Source organism: Chroicocephalus ridibundus, chromosome 4 (assembly GCF_963924245.1).
Source record: "Chroicocephalus ridibundus chromosome 4, bChrRid1.1, whole genome shotgun sequence".
NCBI lineage: Eukaryota > Metazoa > Chordata > Aves > Charadriiformes > Laridae > Chroicocephalus > Chroicocephalus ridibundus.
This window is the reverse complement of record NC_086287.1, coordinates 55,730,448-55,745,291: the sequence shown is the minus strand read 5'-3', so window position 1 is coordinate 55,745,291 and position 14,844 is coordinate 55,730,448. Positions and strand designations below refer to the sequence as shown.

The 14,844-nt window shown below is 42.3% G+C and overlaps 1 protein-coding gene across 1 annotated transcript in view; it reads left to right on the top strand.

Annotated features, from left to right (window-relative positions):
- The window catches only part of CLMN (calmin), a 77,992-nt gene that overhangs the window by 48,016 nt on the left and 15,132 nt on the right, over positions 1-14,844 (top strand). The window contains exons 2-7 of the mRNA XM_063332721.1: positions 3,437-3,498; positions 6,064-6,159; positions 7,675-7,758; positions 10,516-10,608; positions 11,906-12,096; positions 14,324-14,517. Of these exons, the coding sequence (XP_063188791.1) occupies positions 3,437-3,498; positions 6,064-6,159; positions 7,675-7,758; positions 10,516-10,608; positions 11,906-12,096; positions 14,324-14,517 (720 nt within the window). The remainder of the gene's footprint in view (positions 1-3,436; positions 3,499-6,063; positions 6,160-7,674; positions 7,759-10,515; positions 10,609-11,905; positions 12,097-14,323; positions 14,518-14,844) is intronic.

The following is a 14,844-nucleotide window of genomic DNA, read 5'->3' as shown; positions in this document are numbered from 1 at the left end:
AAATGGCATTAGCAGTAGATGCCTGAGGAATTTCTAGGCTGGAGAAGAAGGAAATGGTGCCACAAAGGGCAGCAGCCGAACCCTCTTCTCCATTAACAGCTTAACCTTGACTTTGCCCAAGTGGTTTTTGAACTAGCTTAGTGTTCTGCGATGACTTAGTTGTCTTTGCCATAAGATTTGACAAACCAGAATATATATCCTTGTGAGTACTTATTTGCAAACTGACTAGGGTGCAGACACTAGCTGAGCCAAATTCTGCCAAATTCTGCTGTCCTGTGGGGCAGAGAACTGTGTGGGTTATACAATAGACTCATCACCCTACCAGGACACCTTTTCCTTCTCTAGAGGTTTCTTTCCCTCTAAATTATTGCAGCTAATGCCTGTCAGTGCCTTACCTGTCTATTTTGATATAAATCCTGTGCCTCTGCCACATCTTAGACCCTACTGTGAAAGCACGTTGCAGCTGAGCTTATTGGAAGAGTATGGAAGACCCAGCTTCCGCGTGGTGGTCAAAACTTCTCTTTATATTTTTTCTCTTATGCCAAGGTCTGGGCTGAGCTGAACCAAAATGGCAATTCCAAACTTTCTACTGCCTTCCAGCATTACATCTTTGACTCCAACCCTCACAGCAGGCATCCATCTTTTCCAGCATAGGATTTGTGTGCAGGCCAGCCATATGGTGTGTGTGATTATAATTTTATAATGGTGCTATTGCTCTCTAGCTGACCAGTAAACCCAGTGCAGTTTCAGTAAACTAGATACATAAGCGTAGGAACTTTAGACTTGAATTATTTTCTTCACTTTTATACAATAGTAGGTGCGAAGGAGAAAAAAAGATTCCATTTAATTTATAGAAACTGTATCAAGTTTATAGAGTCTCTGCAATTGTCTCAAATGAAAAGGTTGTGGAGAAGAGGGACTGTACCGAAACTGGGAGGTCCACAAAGAGAAGAATAACAGTTAAAGGCACACATCAGTAAATACCTGCGCGGAACTTTTCCCATTAACTCTACTGTCGAGCATATGGACCGCATTAGGGGTTTGTCTGCCTTAGGGATTTTATAAACACATTCCCTCCCTTTTCCTCTTCCCCGGCCAGTTACTATCGCTTTAGACTGTTACAGGATCGAAGTGTCCATTCTGGGGTCATCATTCTTATTGGAAAGAGGCTGTTTGCTGTAGAAGCATTCACTGATTAGTGTCAGAAACCTGTGTATGTATGCAAATGCTTTCCTCAGTGTGCCTTTTTTTTTTTTCCTTGGTGTGTGAGCTTCCTGAAGCAGTCGTACCAGCTTGGCTCGCCCGTCCTTTCAGGCATATGTGCAACTCTTATTTGCATCGATGGCAGAATTTCTGCAGCAAAATTAGGAGCCAACGTGTGCTCAGTTTTATGGATGATCCGTAAATAAACACAGCTCTCTTGCATCCTTATTTACCCTGAAAATGAAGGTTGCCAAAGCGATTGGTGAAAAATAAGACCTGAAACCAAGAGACCAAGCCTCTGATGAAATCAGAAAATATTCATTTTGCTTCTGTGTACCCTTCTGTGTTTCCTCTCTGATTTTGGTCAACATTGGAAGTCTGTATTGGGACTTATTATCAAATGGGAAGGTCATTTGACAAGGTCTCCCCGAAACCTAGCACTGCCCATCCAAGCATTCCTGAGCTTAAGGCAGAGGTGGCCTCATTGCCTGCCGCTAGCTCCTGTGCCCATTCTGCCTTCCCCTTTGCACCCAACACATGTATTTAAGCAAAAAGAAGTGTCTCGGGGAACAGATCTGGCTTAACGTTAACCTCCACCCACCTTCAAGAGTTAATTTTAACAGATCGATTGTGGAAGTTACACCTGAGGTGACACATAGCATTTCTGCTGAGAAGTTCTTCTCTAAGAAGTTCTGGGGTCGAGGTGCTGAAGGAAGTGAGGCCCAAGAAAGATGTGACATGTCTCATGGTTTATTGGACTTTGAGATTTGTAGGTGGTAAATGCTGTGGGTTTTTTACAGATATTCTGGAACCCCAATATAATTTACAGTTTCATTTGTAGAGAGCTGTTTCAAATCTGTGCACATTCTTCTAAGATGTTTTACAAGAAAAGCCAACAGCAATAATTAGTTTGGCATTTTCCATGTTTTCTAAAGCACTTAAGGGGTAATGACTTTTTTTAACCAATCTTACATAAAATCAGGTTTTACAGGAATAAGAGGACTTTAAAGGCCGGAATGGCCGTCAGTGACATGTAATTCATGCTGAAAGCTCTATTCCAATACATCAAAATAAGGAAAACAATTATACATATGATTAGAGGCTGCTGACCCTTCAGTTAAAATGATCAAAAAGAACAATATTAAAATTTGATTTACAGAAGCTACTACTTAGCCTATAATTAGTCTGACCAATAAAAACAAACCAGACTTTTACAGAACGTGATTTCCCAGTAGATAGGTTAGCTATTTTTGTAGGGCTGAAGAAACACAAAATGGTTTTAAAATATATTTGATATGCTCTATGAGTAAATTGAAATACAGAATATAACTACTTTTAATGTTTTTTGTTCATAAATTGCCAGATTTCCTTAATTCAAGTGAAATTTGAGAACCACTTGAGAATAATTGTCTCTAAAATGAAATATTGCTTTGTCAGTCTACTTCATTTATATTATATATATGGTTTACTTTTTTATGTTAGAAGGTAAATGAAAGTTGGTCAGTAATATGATTCCCCTTGCACTTTTGCTGTAGTTCACTATGGAAATGGATTCAGGAAATGGCAGATGTGATTAAAAACTCTTCAGCTGGCCCAAGAGCTGCTTGTACAGCACCTAGCGTCCAGCACTTCTGGCAAGGAACAAGCACTCCTCGTCTCATTGCAATACAAATAAAATGATTCTTCAGTGTAGGGACTTGGAATTTTGCTTTTAAATGCACTAGTTGGGAGATGGGGAAGATGAGATTCGATGAGGCTTTTTCATTCATAAGAATGAAGACCAGATTGTTGTGCTGGCTAACACGGTCCTGTTTCCTTGTGCATGCAAGTAAGTACATTGGAATCCACGCCAGCCCAATTTGCATGAGGGTGTTGGAGCAATAATTCTATAAATGGACACAGAAAGGTCAAGCTGCCTGCTCAGAGGCTAACATCACTGGAGAGCTGTGCGCAACACATCCGTGTTCATCTCTCAAAAGCAACACTGAAGACTGCAAAACTAAGAGAGACTTCTTCCTACGTCCTGTAGAATGCATCTACAAGTGTAGAGCTCATGTCTGGGCAAAGAAATTGAATAAAACACCACAGCACCATTCCTGATTTGGAATATATTTGTTTTATTCACAGGCCTCTCATGAATTCTGACTTTTTTGTGCATCAGTTTTTGAAATTTCTTACCAGCTTTCCCTCTTCTGGAAACTTAAGCGCTGTTTTTTGTTTCTGATATTTCTAGTGGAACGGGAAAATGTACAGAAGAGGACCTTTACCAGATGGATAAACCTACATTTGGGAAAGGTAAGACTGACAAACAGTCTTGATACTGAGATACAAGGACACAATCATAGACAGATTGCAGTTGATTCTTTTTAAAGTAGTTAAAATTTGGACACAAAGTTGACTTCAGTGCATATGGGGACGTTTGGAGGAGAATGAGGGGAAGCTGAAAGCATGTTTCTGGGGTAAATGAAAATTCCTTTTCAAGCGCAACAAATGCTTGGCTGGCTTTAGTTCATCTCAGGTGCATTTAAGTCTTTAATGCTACTGACTGTTACCAGGAGGCCAGAATTTTCCCATAGAATGTGCCCACATAAAATCAAATGTGGTTGAGGCTGCTCCGAGGTGAAGACGACTGTGTTCTTCCCTGGACTAGAAGTTCGAACATCTGAGGCATCGTGGCCAAAGACAGATGTTCTTCAGAAGCTGGCTTCATCCCAGATCTCCAGATGGGAAACATTAATTCCTTGTCAGTCACGTTGGGGCGGGGGGGAATTGAATAATGGGATCTTTACATATCCACTTACATTAGAGAACTAATTTTTGACATCACTTCATATTTTTAAGATGTAATTGTTTCTTAACCACACCATAATATGGCTGTTAAACCTAATTTACTGTTCTTAGTGATAGCAGGTAAGTATTGACTCTCCTGAGTAGTCTGCCATCCAGGGAATGATTTTTCTGCTGTTGAGGTTGAAAAGAAAAAAAAATTCTTACTGAGACAGCAGCAATGCTTAGTGCAGGATCAAGAAGGTGGACCAGCTTCCTGATCTAGACGAAGTCCTAACTCAGACTGGAGTTTGAGCTTCACAGCGCTTTTAGTATATGTAGCTAAATTTCGCAAAGTACAGATTGGGACTAAGTTTGGGCTTCGAACGAACTCTCAGCCTACTCCTGTAGTTCTTGGAAGCGATTGCATTTCAGCCACAGTAAAGCAAAGGAGTTTTAGAAGAAAGGTATCACAAATATAGTTGCATAAGTCCACTACTCTACAGTGAGTGTTGAAGGAATAAAGGGATCCTCTTAAATCTCACTGGAAAATCAGAATAAGGCTAGTTGGAAATGTTTTGACTAGCAGTTGCTCCCAAAGGTCTCTCAGAACCAAGACAGTGTTACGTGATTCCTTCGTGAATCAGGCTCTAGGGCTTTAAACTAACTGCAATTTTGGAAGTTGTCAGAAAAGGTTGTCAAATATGTGACTGTGGAGAAGGTCTTTGATTTACAGAAGGAATTAGATCATGAAAAAGGCTGTAGGGTGCTGTTAATTCTGCTGTGCCAAGCATATGAAGCCTTAGAAACTTTGTGGGCAGGTGAAATGTTTTCTCTGGAGCGTATACTATTTTTTTTTCCTCTCTGATTCAACCAAAAAAATGCTTTTCTGAAGAGAGGGCAGAAGTCTGCTGCTATATTAATGTTTTTCCTGGAAGTGGCATAATAAACATATCCATGTAAATAATGAGAGCTTTGCTAAAGTTCTCTCTAATTACAGGTGATTCCCTGAGGACACCAACTGAGGAAGGTGGCTTCTGCCTTTATCCTCAAAGCAGCACTTTGTGCAGAGTGGCGTCTTTTTTTTTAAGGGCAGCAGTGAAGTCTTCTTGTACTTGTTCAGGAAACTTATGCTGTGGTGTGACCCCTTTTGGAGCAGACCATCCCATTTGGGTCACCTTTTGAGAGGAGCTGGCTCTTGCTGGTCATGGGATAGTTGGGAGTCATCTGCATCTTCTGAGTTCTGGTGGTTCTTGTCTAAAGTAGTGAAAGAATAACAAAATGCTTGGGTTTGAGGCTTTCAGATAGATTATTTAATTTTGAAATGAACTTTCCTTTCTTTTTTTAAGTACGGAGTACTAGATTATAGGCTAGTAACAAAAATGTATGGTCCCAGTTTGCCAGAAGCTGCTTAATTGAACAGTAGGGCATTGGCCAACCAAAGATAAAGAGACTTGGCTCTTTAGGGACAAGAGAGTGAGTGACACCTGAACAGAGCGTAATTGCTGCAGCTGAGACTTCCCCTGAGGGCTGAGCTGACTTGGCTGTGTGCCTCACGGTGCACGCATCATCAGACACCACGGTGAAGCAAGGAGATGGTTCCCTTTGGAGGAGCTTGCTGAGAAGAGAGAGACACAATACAAGAAATTGCTTTTTAAAGTACTTAGAAAATACTGGGAAATAGAATGGCACCACCAGAAACCTTACAGAGGAGACAGGACATTGTGGCCAAGCTGTATCTTGGGCTTATTTAGGGCATAAAAGGAGATTCATTTCTGCTGGACGTGTCTTAGTCTGAGGGATCAGCACCCAACCTTTGGGTGGTTGCTTCCTAGGCAGGGTATTTAGGGTGTGATTCTGTTATGGGAAATCTGGAATAAGTCCTTGTCTGATCTCAGTTACGTGAGTTTTAGCCCCGACATTCCTAGCACAGGATTTCCACTGATGTGAAGAATAGCCAGCCCTTTCTTCCTGCAGGCTAAGATTTATTTCTAGTATCTCTGTCTTGTAAAGTTCTCCTCCTTACTGTCTGAAATCGTGGTGACTTACCAAGCAGTATTGCTTTAAAAGCTACCTGGATTCTTTTCTTCACAGTGCAAGCCTCCTCTGAAAGTGAAAGACTTGTTTATTGATATACAAGATGGCAAAATCTTGATGGCGCTACTGGAAGTCCTGTCAGGACAAAAGCTGGTATGTATACAAGAGGGAGAAACCTCTGTAGGTGTAGAGCTCTCTATGTTACTGCAACAGTGTATGGACATCCAAGGAATAAGGGTGCATTTGGTCCTGTGTCTTGGGTATAGTAATAAGAATTTCAGCAACTTTGTTGTGATTTCCTTATGTTACAGGCTGGTGTCCTGAGTTGTAGCTTACATTTCAAGAAAATATATAACAATGAGGTGTAAATGGTGTGCGATCTGTGTATATGTTCCTACCCCTCAGTTTTTTTAAGGCTTTAATACATTAATGCTCCCATTTTCCATTTGGAGATCACCCAAGTCACATTACCAAGAAAAGATATATTTACTGCATTTTTTTTTAATTCATGAATTCTGTTTCTGTTTTGCCTAAGATCATTATGACACTCACTAGGTCTGCTGGTGCTTGGTGTAGCTGTGAGTTTAGTTCCGGTATCCTGGCTCAGGTTTCATTAGACTTACTGATTTGGTCTCAGTCAGAAGGGCAAAGCTTCACTTACCAGAATCTTTTTCTCCCCTCCTTGCTTTGTAAGAGCTGTTTAAAGTTCCGCATACCAGAAATGGAAACACCCAGTGCAAATACAAACGGCCAATTGCAGTTGACTTTAATGTTTTCTTTCTATATCAACCTTGTCAGCAAGGTTGTGTGGTGGCACACTTGGGTAAGAGGAGAGACCCGTTCTGTAGCCATCTCACCGCTGCAGATGCACTTGCAATCACCTGGTGGTGCTCTACAGTGACTGAACCACCTGCATGCTGCAGCGTGAATGTCCACTGTGGTCACACCTTATTTTTTTAATATTCTTGCAGTTCTGGGGAGCTGTAGCAGAAGCAGCAGCGTCCCTTGTGTGCATTCAGACAGATTGTATTGAGAGCCAGGCTGGAAAGGAGTTGAAGGGGGGATCACATCCCGAGGCTGTGCCCCGGGAGGTCAGGGCGAAGGGCAAGGAAGGAGGTAAGGTCTGCTGGCCGGACTTGCTGCGCTGGCAGTTAGGTGTGATAAAACGTGATAAAAACAGTGTGCCGAAGTGGTACTGCAGGGAGACAGGCATGCAACAAATCTGTCTCATCTCTGCCAAAGTTAAGGTTTCTGCCTCCCACCTGCCTGTGCCTGCTACAGAAACTGCTCACGTTTCCTAATTAGGATCATTTAATATAATTCAAGACACACAAAAAAATAAATCTATTATGACAAATTTTCAGGTAAATTTGATCCTGTGACTGAACACGGTTGGGGAGCGATTACATAAATAATCAACGTGGCAGGTCCAAGAGAGTGATAACATCTGGAGAGCAGGAACGCTGGTTGCCAACCCTGTTTTGCTACAGCAAGGGCAGATCATGTAGTTGAAGCACTTTACTGATCAGAAAAGATGGCAATAATTTTATATGGGTAGATTTCCTTAACTTTAATTTGCCTCTGTGTTTGTAGGTTTTCTAAGCTTTGTATGTAGTGGTGAGTAATTCCAGCATTTCTAAAACCAGCACGGCTCTTATTTTTTTCTAGATGCACGAGTACAAATCTTCAACCCATCGCATTTTCCGTTTGAACAACATAGCCAAAGCACTTAAGTTCTTGGAGGACAGTAACGTGAGTATTTTCAAAAGTCTGGTCTTAATATCTTCTTTTGATGTATATTGCAAATTGTAATCGTTGTAATTGTAACTAGTCTGATGTGCTGCCTGTACGTAAGAGGAATGTACCGCTTAAAGGCACTGTGACTTACCTTAGCAGCAAGGCTGAAAAGCCACATAAAAATGCCCAAAGAGAACACCTACAGAGTCTAAAACAAGGATTATTTGTTCATTTTATAATGTAAAAGTTCAACAGGATTAAAGGATCAGGAACCCAATATTAAAAGAAAATAAAAAGAAATGCAAGTAATCTTTATGAACTGGGTCTTAGTGGCATTACTTCGGTTACGTTGAATGTAGATGCCTTTCTTTCATCAGAAATACTTTCAGTATTACAAATCATGTATTTATCTGGTAAACTGCTGCAGCAGCTGATCGTGAGTCAAAGGCAAGAGAAAATTAAATCTGGGAACATGACATAAATGCATAATTCCAGGAATCAAAACCTTATAAGCATATAACTTCCCTCGTAGTCCGTGTGGCACTACTGCAACATCACCTCCTAAAGTTGTAAGTGACCAAGCAAGATCAGACCCTGCAGCTTGAAATGATTCATGCCTTTTTTTTTTTTTTTCTTAATTTCTCCCATTGGGGCTTTATTCCAAAGCCCTATGGAGGTAGCCTGTTTCTTTAAGGCTGTCTGCTCTCGAAAAATGCTGAGAAGTAATGGGGTCAAGAGAAGTCCCAGCCATGTAACAACTCCTATACATGGTATACCTAGATCTTTCAGAATGAGAGAAGAAATGTTGGATTATTTCCTATAAAGGACGGCAGCATTCTTGCTGTATGGAAAGATATTTTTTTATCTAGTATCTGAAATAAAGTTTTGCAACTTCTTCACTATACCATCTGGGAAAGAAATGTAATTGATGATCCTATTGACTCCAGGGTGCAAGGGCTCTATAGGGTTTAATCTTTATGGGTGAGGAGGGATCCGGTGTGTACACGGGGGCAAAACCCTACCTTGCATGGAATGTCACAGCAGCAACTGATGCCACTTTGCTGCTTCCCTGCAATGAGCTTAGCTCTTGCTCCAGAGATCCTGCAGCAGGGCTAGTCACGCAGGAGAGTCACTGCAACCCCGGCGCAGGAACGAGCATACCGTGAGGCCTTCGTGGATTCCTTACGACCTGGTAGAAGTGGGAGGTTTAACCTCCTTGGCCTTTTTCCCCAGGAGATGATGTGAAAAGTCAAGAAGTTATCCGGTAACTTCCACGTGTTCCAGTCTCCTTTTGGCAGCTCCACCAGTAGGGGCTGCTCTGGCCCTAAATGTGTGGGTCTACGTGTCCTGCTATAGAACTGCTAAGAAATATTTTACAAGTTCTCAGAATTCTTAACAGTTTCCCAGTTGATGATTTCTACCCAATCCAGCTAAGGCCTACTGGCAGATGAGATTTTTTTCTCTCTGTTGATATCAACACATTGCAGAGCTGCAGCTGAAGCACATCTGGCTGCCAGGAGCTCTGTAGGGAACAACCCAGAGCTTCGATGAGCAAGACCGGGCAGGAGGAGCCTTGGACACAGGCGGCCTTTAATTAGCGGTGCTAAAACACCTACTTTTCTATGGATTTCTTGTTTTCTTAAGAGTAAGCAGCCATTGTGTTACAGCCGGGCATCTCTACTGGGCTGGGTGACAAACATAAGCAGCAGTAAGAGGACAGAGCTGACACTGGGAGCAGTCTAATGGTAGATACCACTCGCTCCACATTTTGGAGAAACTGCTATTCAAATGTACTAGGTCTTCAAGGTTTTGCCGTGCCCAATACCTTGGAGCTAGCAAGAAATGTGAGCTTTGAAATATGACAGCTAGAGGTGTCTTCTTGCTAAGATTGAAAACTGTTGTGCGAACCACTAGATAAAAAGTTATTTTGCTTTCCTTTTCCCCGTTTAACCAAACCGGTTAGTGAAGGGTGGTGATGAAAGTGTTGGCAAAATGCCTTGGCTGCCAAGAGCTTCAGGGTTAGATAATAAACCACAATGGGTGGAACCCGTCAGCGTACACTTCTGTGGAACTGGGGCAGCAGGGTAAAGCGCCACAAAGTGATTCATCGTGTACAGGACTTCTCAGTGAGAAACGGGCTGTATGCTAGGTTTAACTGGGTCTGGGTGTCATGTGCAGTACTGACAGCTTCCTTGCTTCCTCCCTCCTCCATGACCTTTGCCAAAGGCATGTGTCGTCTAAGAGAATAACATCCTGGTGTTATCAGGTGGAAGAAACCACAGTGTGGGAAAGTCTAGGGTTTGCTTGGATTAGGCAACTCTATCCTTTGCTACTGATTTAATCAGAACTCTCTGACAAGCTGTGTAAGGTGAGATAAGCAAGGAGAAGGGAGATGCATAGCAAAACAGAAGTAAGCAGATCTTATTAGGATTTTAATTTTTGTATGAGAATCGACTCTCTACTTTTTAAGAATAGGATCCACTGGAGGGGGCACCATCTCGTTCCTTTTTTGTATGGAGATACACGTTTGTGGTCCTGAGGGTGCAGAACTGAGGTCACTTCTGTTCTGGAGACCAGGCTGGGGGCTTGCGATAAGAGTTCCATGAGCAGGGTGGTTGTGATCAGGGCAAATTATCATTAACACAAGATTTCAGTCTTGCTTTTTGGCTGTCCAGTCAGTGGCAGAAGTGTTCTGGCCATATTCAGTAGTCTCAGTGCATTTTTCACTTTGCTTCATTGAATTTGGCTCTGAATTTATGATCTCTTCTACAGGTAAAGCTTGTTAGCATCGATGCAGCAGAAATAGCAGATGGAAATTCCTCTCTGGTACTTGGACTAATATGGAATATAATCTTGTTTTTTCAGGTAATAAAACTTGAATACTTTAATCATAAGTGAACAATCTTCATAGTATCAATCTATTCCAGCTGAATACTGATTTTTAAATTGATTTTTAATCCTAAAGAACATAATTAAGCATGCTAAACCGGAGCTTTTCCCTCCTAATATACGCTAATTTTATACCTGCAGCTGCTTTCATTTTACTTCATTGGACGTATTTTGGTGTAAATAGGAGATAATTTAAGCCCTTGTTTGACTTGGACCAGAATTAGAGCTTCAGATTACTACTTTTCCTTCTCTCCTGTGCCTTCTCAGGGTTCTGCTCCAGATTCCCTGGAGCTGAACCAACGTCTTGGGTTTGGTTCCAGGTCACAGTTTATTTTCACTAACCTTTTCTGGATTTGGTCCAATGTGGTGGGAAATTCCACGTAGAATCACTGATCTCCGGAGACTTACTCAACATGGCAAAAATTCACAACTGATGTAGAGAGCCAAATGAAAGATCTTGAAGGGCCTGGAACTGATAAAACTGATTTGAGCCTGAAAATTGATTTAGCCCCAGGCTTAGATTAAAACTGCTCCCTAATCTACACGTATTTTGAAAATGTCCTTCTAGACAATACCAAATTGTAATGAACAGAGAGAGATGGAGGGAGGGTTTCTGCAGCTCTCATAAGACTGTGAGGCTCTTTCATTCTCTTGGACTCATTTCTAAAATGGCTAGTGGTTTAAAAAACAATCTCGAAGTTGCACTGGGATTTCTTTCCCTGGCTGGGCTCCTCGAGCTGAACAGTGGGACACAGCACCGCTTTGGCCAGACAGACTCACAGGCAGAGATGGTGTGACCAGCATCTGTTGCCCCAGCAGCAGAGGGAGGATAGGGGGAACCTCAAAGCAGCAGAGTGGATGATTTGGACTCAAATATCAACACTGAGCAGGACAGGAGCGCTGCTGCAGGTCACCCTTTCTTGACTAAAAAAATTTCACTCAAGCAAGTCCTGGGAAAAGAAAGAACAATTTCAGTTAAACTAACTTTTCTTTCAAGGACAAGTTTCTTTGCTTTCCATTTAATATGACTTTGCTCAGTTCAGCCTGAACTGGTACCTTGCCCTTTCTGTTTCCCGGGGTTACCAGCTGGGCTGCTGCTGCCTGTCACGCCTGTGCAATACAAGTCCAGAGTTATAATGGACAGGTCTATAATTACCTCTTAAAATTCAGTTATGGCACTGTTATCTTTCAAGTTTGCATGAAAACAAGCACTAAAGTTCTCCGTGCAGCCGGCGTTAAACCAGAGCACTGGGTGTTTCACCTTTTATTGCAGATTAAGGAGCTGACGGGCAACCTCAACCGGAACTCCTCCTCCTCCAGCCTCTCCTCTGGGCCCAGCGGTCCCGAGTCAGACACGTCCCACCCCAGCACTCCCAGCGTGGAGAGAAACATGTCCATTACTGTGAAGGACCAGCGGAAAGCCATCAGAGCCCTTTTAATCTGGGTTCAGCGGAAAACCAGAAAGTAAGCTAACAGAGCCTCATGGAAAAATGTATTTTGCCACCTGCCCTTTTGAAGCTAAATCTGTGTTCTCTCTCCTGCCCTCTGTGTGTGTTACCATGTGCTGTGGCTGCTTCTTGCAGGCGCAAGGTCTCTGCAGGGGGGGTAGATCACTACAGCCGGGTGTCTCCAGTGGCCATCTGACCTTGAAGCCATGTGCGTTGCTGGCCTCAGGATTTGAGTGTTAAATGTTAACTTGCACTAATATGCTTGGAGCTATTTAAAACAGGATTGTTCCTCCTCCCCCTGCCCCCTGGCTTTCATGCAGTCTATTTGATACCTTTTGCTAATGAAAGGGTAGGCATAAACACGGGGTGAACTGAAAAAATAAATATATTGAAAGACTTTAGCAACAGCCTTTTGAATTAAGCAGCAGCCCTGAGGGAGCTTCTCTGTGTGCTGCAGAGTGCCTTGAAGGACAGAGCCCATATTAGAGTCCCTCTTTCCTCACCACAAAGGTGATCAGAGGGCTGGAGCGCCTCTCCTCTGAGGACAGGCTGAGGGGGGTTGTTCAGCCTGGAGAAGGCTCCGACGAGACCTTATAGCGGCTTTCCAGTATCTGAAGTGTGCCTACAAGAAAGCTGGAGAGGGACTTTTTACAAGGGCATGTAGTGATAGGATGAGGGGTAATGGCTTCAAACTGAAAGAGGGCAGATTTAGATTAGTTATCAGGAAGAAATTTTTCGCTCTGAGGGTGTTGAGGCACTGGCGCAGGTTGCCCAGAGAAGCTGTGGCTGCCCCATCCCTGGAAGTGTTCAAGGCCAGGCTGGATGGGGCTTTGAGCAGCCTGGTCTAGTGGGAGGTGTCCCTGCCCATGGCAGGGGGTTGGAACTAGATGATCTTTAAGGTCCCTTCCAATCTAAACTGTTCTATGATCCTATCATTCAAAATTTAGAGAGGAAGGGGGTGAATCTTGAGTTGCTCCTCATGAACTTGTAATGTTTGGGTCCATTTCCATTGCTCAACACATCTCTGTCCTCTGTAATAAAAAAGCAGTTCTTTCGCCAAAGCATTTTGTCTAGTAATGCTTTAACCTGGCAGAGTTACTTTTGGGTTAAAAAACTTTAGTGTAAGATGTCTAGTGCATGTGTTAATGCTTGGAGTGTATTTTACATACACTGTTACCTGAAGCAATGACTGCCAGAGAGTTTTAAAGAGGCCATGGGTTAAACTTACTTATATAAGTTGGACAGATGAGTATTTGGCATTTCTGTCTGTTTATGGATTTATATGTCCAAATCTGCCTATGAACGCAAACGTTCTGCATCTAGTGTTGAAGATAAAAATTTATATCCTAAATACTTGGTCCTGTGGGCCACATCATCCCTTGGTTATCTCCAGTGAAGTTAAGGGTGCTCGTTGTGTAGATAAAACTTCTCCCACTGAGATCTGTAGTTCACTGCTGCCAGTGCAGTCTGTAATGGAAGCACAGTTTTAGTGTCAAAATAATGCTGATAATGTCGTTAACGGGTACAAGGAAAGCGAGGACCAGAAAAGTAAAGGCCACTGACTTTTCAGTCCAGTCAAAGGGGTACAATTTGAGAACATCTAAGAGGAGAAATTTGTTCTTGCAGCTGCACTATTAAAAACATAATAGCGTCATTGTAATTCTGTTATCCAATGACCTGTGCAGAATTTTCTGTTCTGGAGCTGTATTTCGTTGCAAGTTCGATGGTTGTTTTTTCCTCCAAAACTTTCGGCATCTAACACACTTGTGGTTTATACATATACTGACACCATTTGCATTTGGCAAAGCACAGTTTTCTGCTATAGAAGGCCAAGTACACAGGAATGTGAATCATTTATGCTTATGTTTTTAAATACTTAAGTGTTGGCAGTCTTCCCAAGCTATGGCATTAAAATGCTGGAGAGCAACAGAAACAGGAATCACAGGGACATTTGGTTTTGTGAATGTTAAATGTGGTTGCTGAGTTCTTGAGGGCTTTGTTTTTACTAACTACTTCCTACAAGCAGGTTGATGTCAGCTGTTAGCCACACAGATCCAGTTTGTGAATCCTGGTGTTTTATGGATGTATTTTGTGCATTTCAAAATCCAAAAAAGATCTCAGACGTGACTAGCGCAACTCAGGAACCTTACTTTTGACTTTCAGGAGTCTTTGAAAATGATGATGCCTTTACTTTGGATTTTGTAACACAACCACTCATGTAACCTATACGTAATTCTGTTCAGGTACGGTGTCGCAGTTCAGGACTTTGCCAGCAGCTGGAGGAGTGGCCTTGCTTTCTTAGCTATCATAAAAGCAATAGAGTCTACCTTGGTAGACATGAAGCAAGCACTGGAGAAATCGGCTCGAGAAAACCTGGAGGATGCTTTCAGCATAGCACAAAATAAGCTGGGTGTTCCTCGGCTCCTAGAACCAGAAGGTGAAATGCCTACATCAGCTTTGTTGGGTAACATTCAAACTAGCATGAATGAATCAGTATTGCATTGTGATACCTACCAAAAACCTCCCAGTGATTAGGCTGTTGATGTGATCAGTGCGTTGGGCTGATTGATAAGAAAAATACAAATTAATTGGTCACTGGCTTGTAGTTGTATGCTTCCAGTCATATTTGTAAGCTCCTTGGGGGCGGATAGGATTCTACCTTCTCTGATCTGTCAGAGAAAGAAAAGCCTGTGTAGCCGTTATTTCTCTCATCATAAAGGCTGGGTAACTGTCTGATGATCTGTGCCTCTGCAAGAGCATTTTA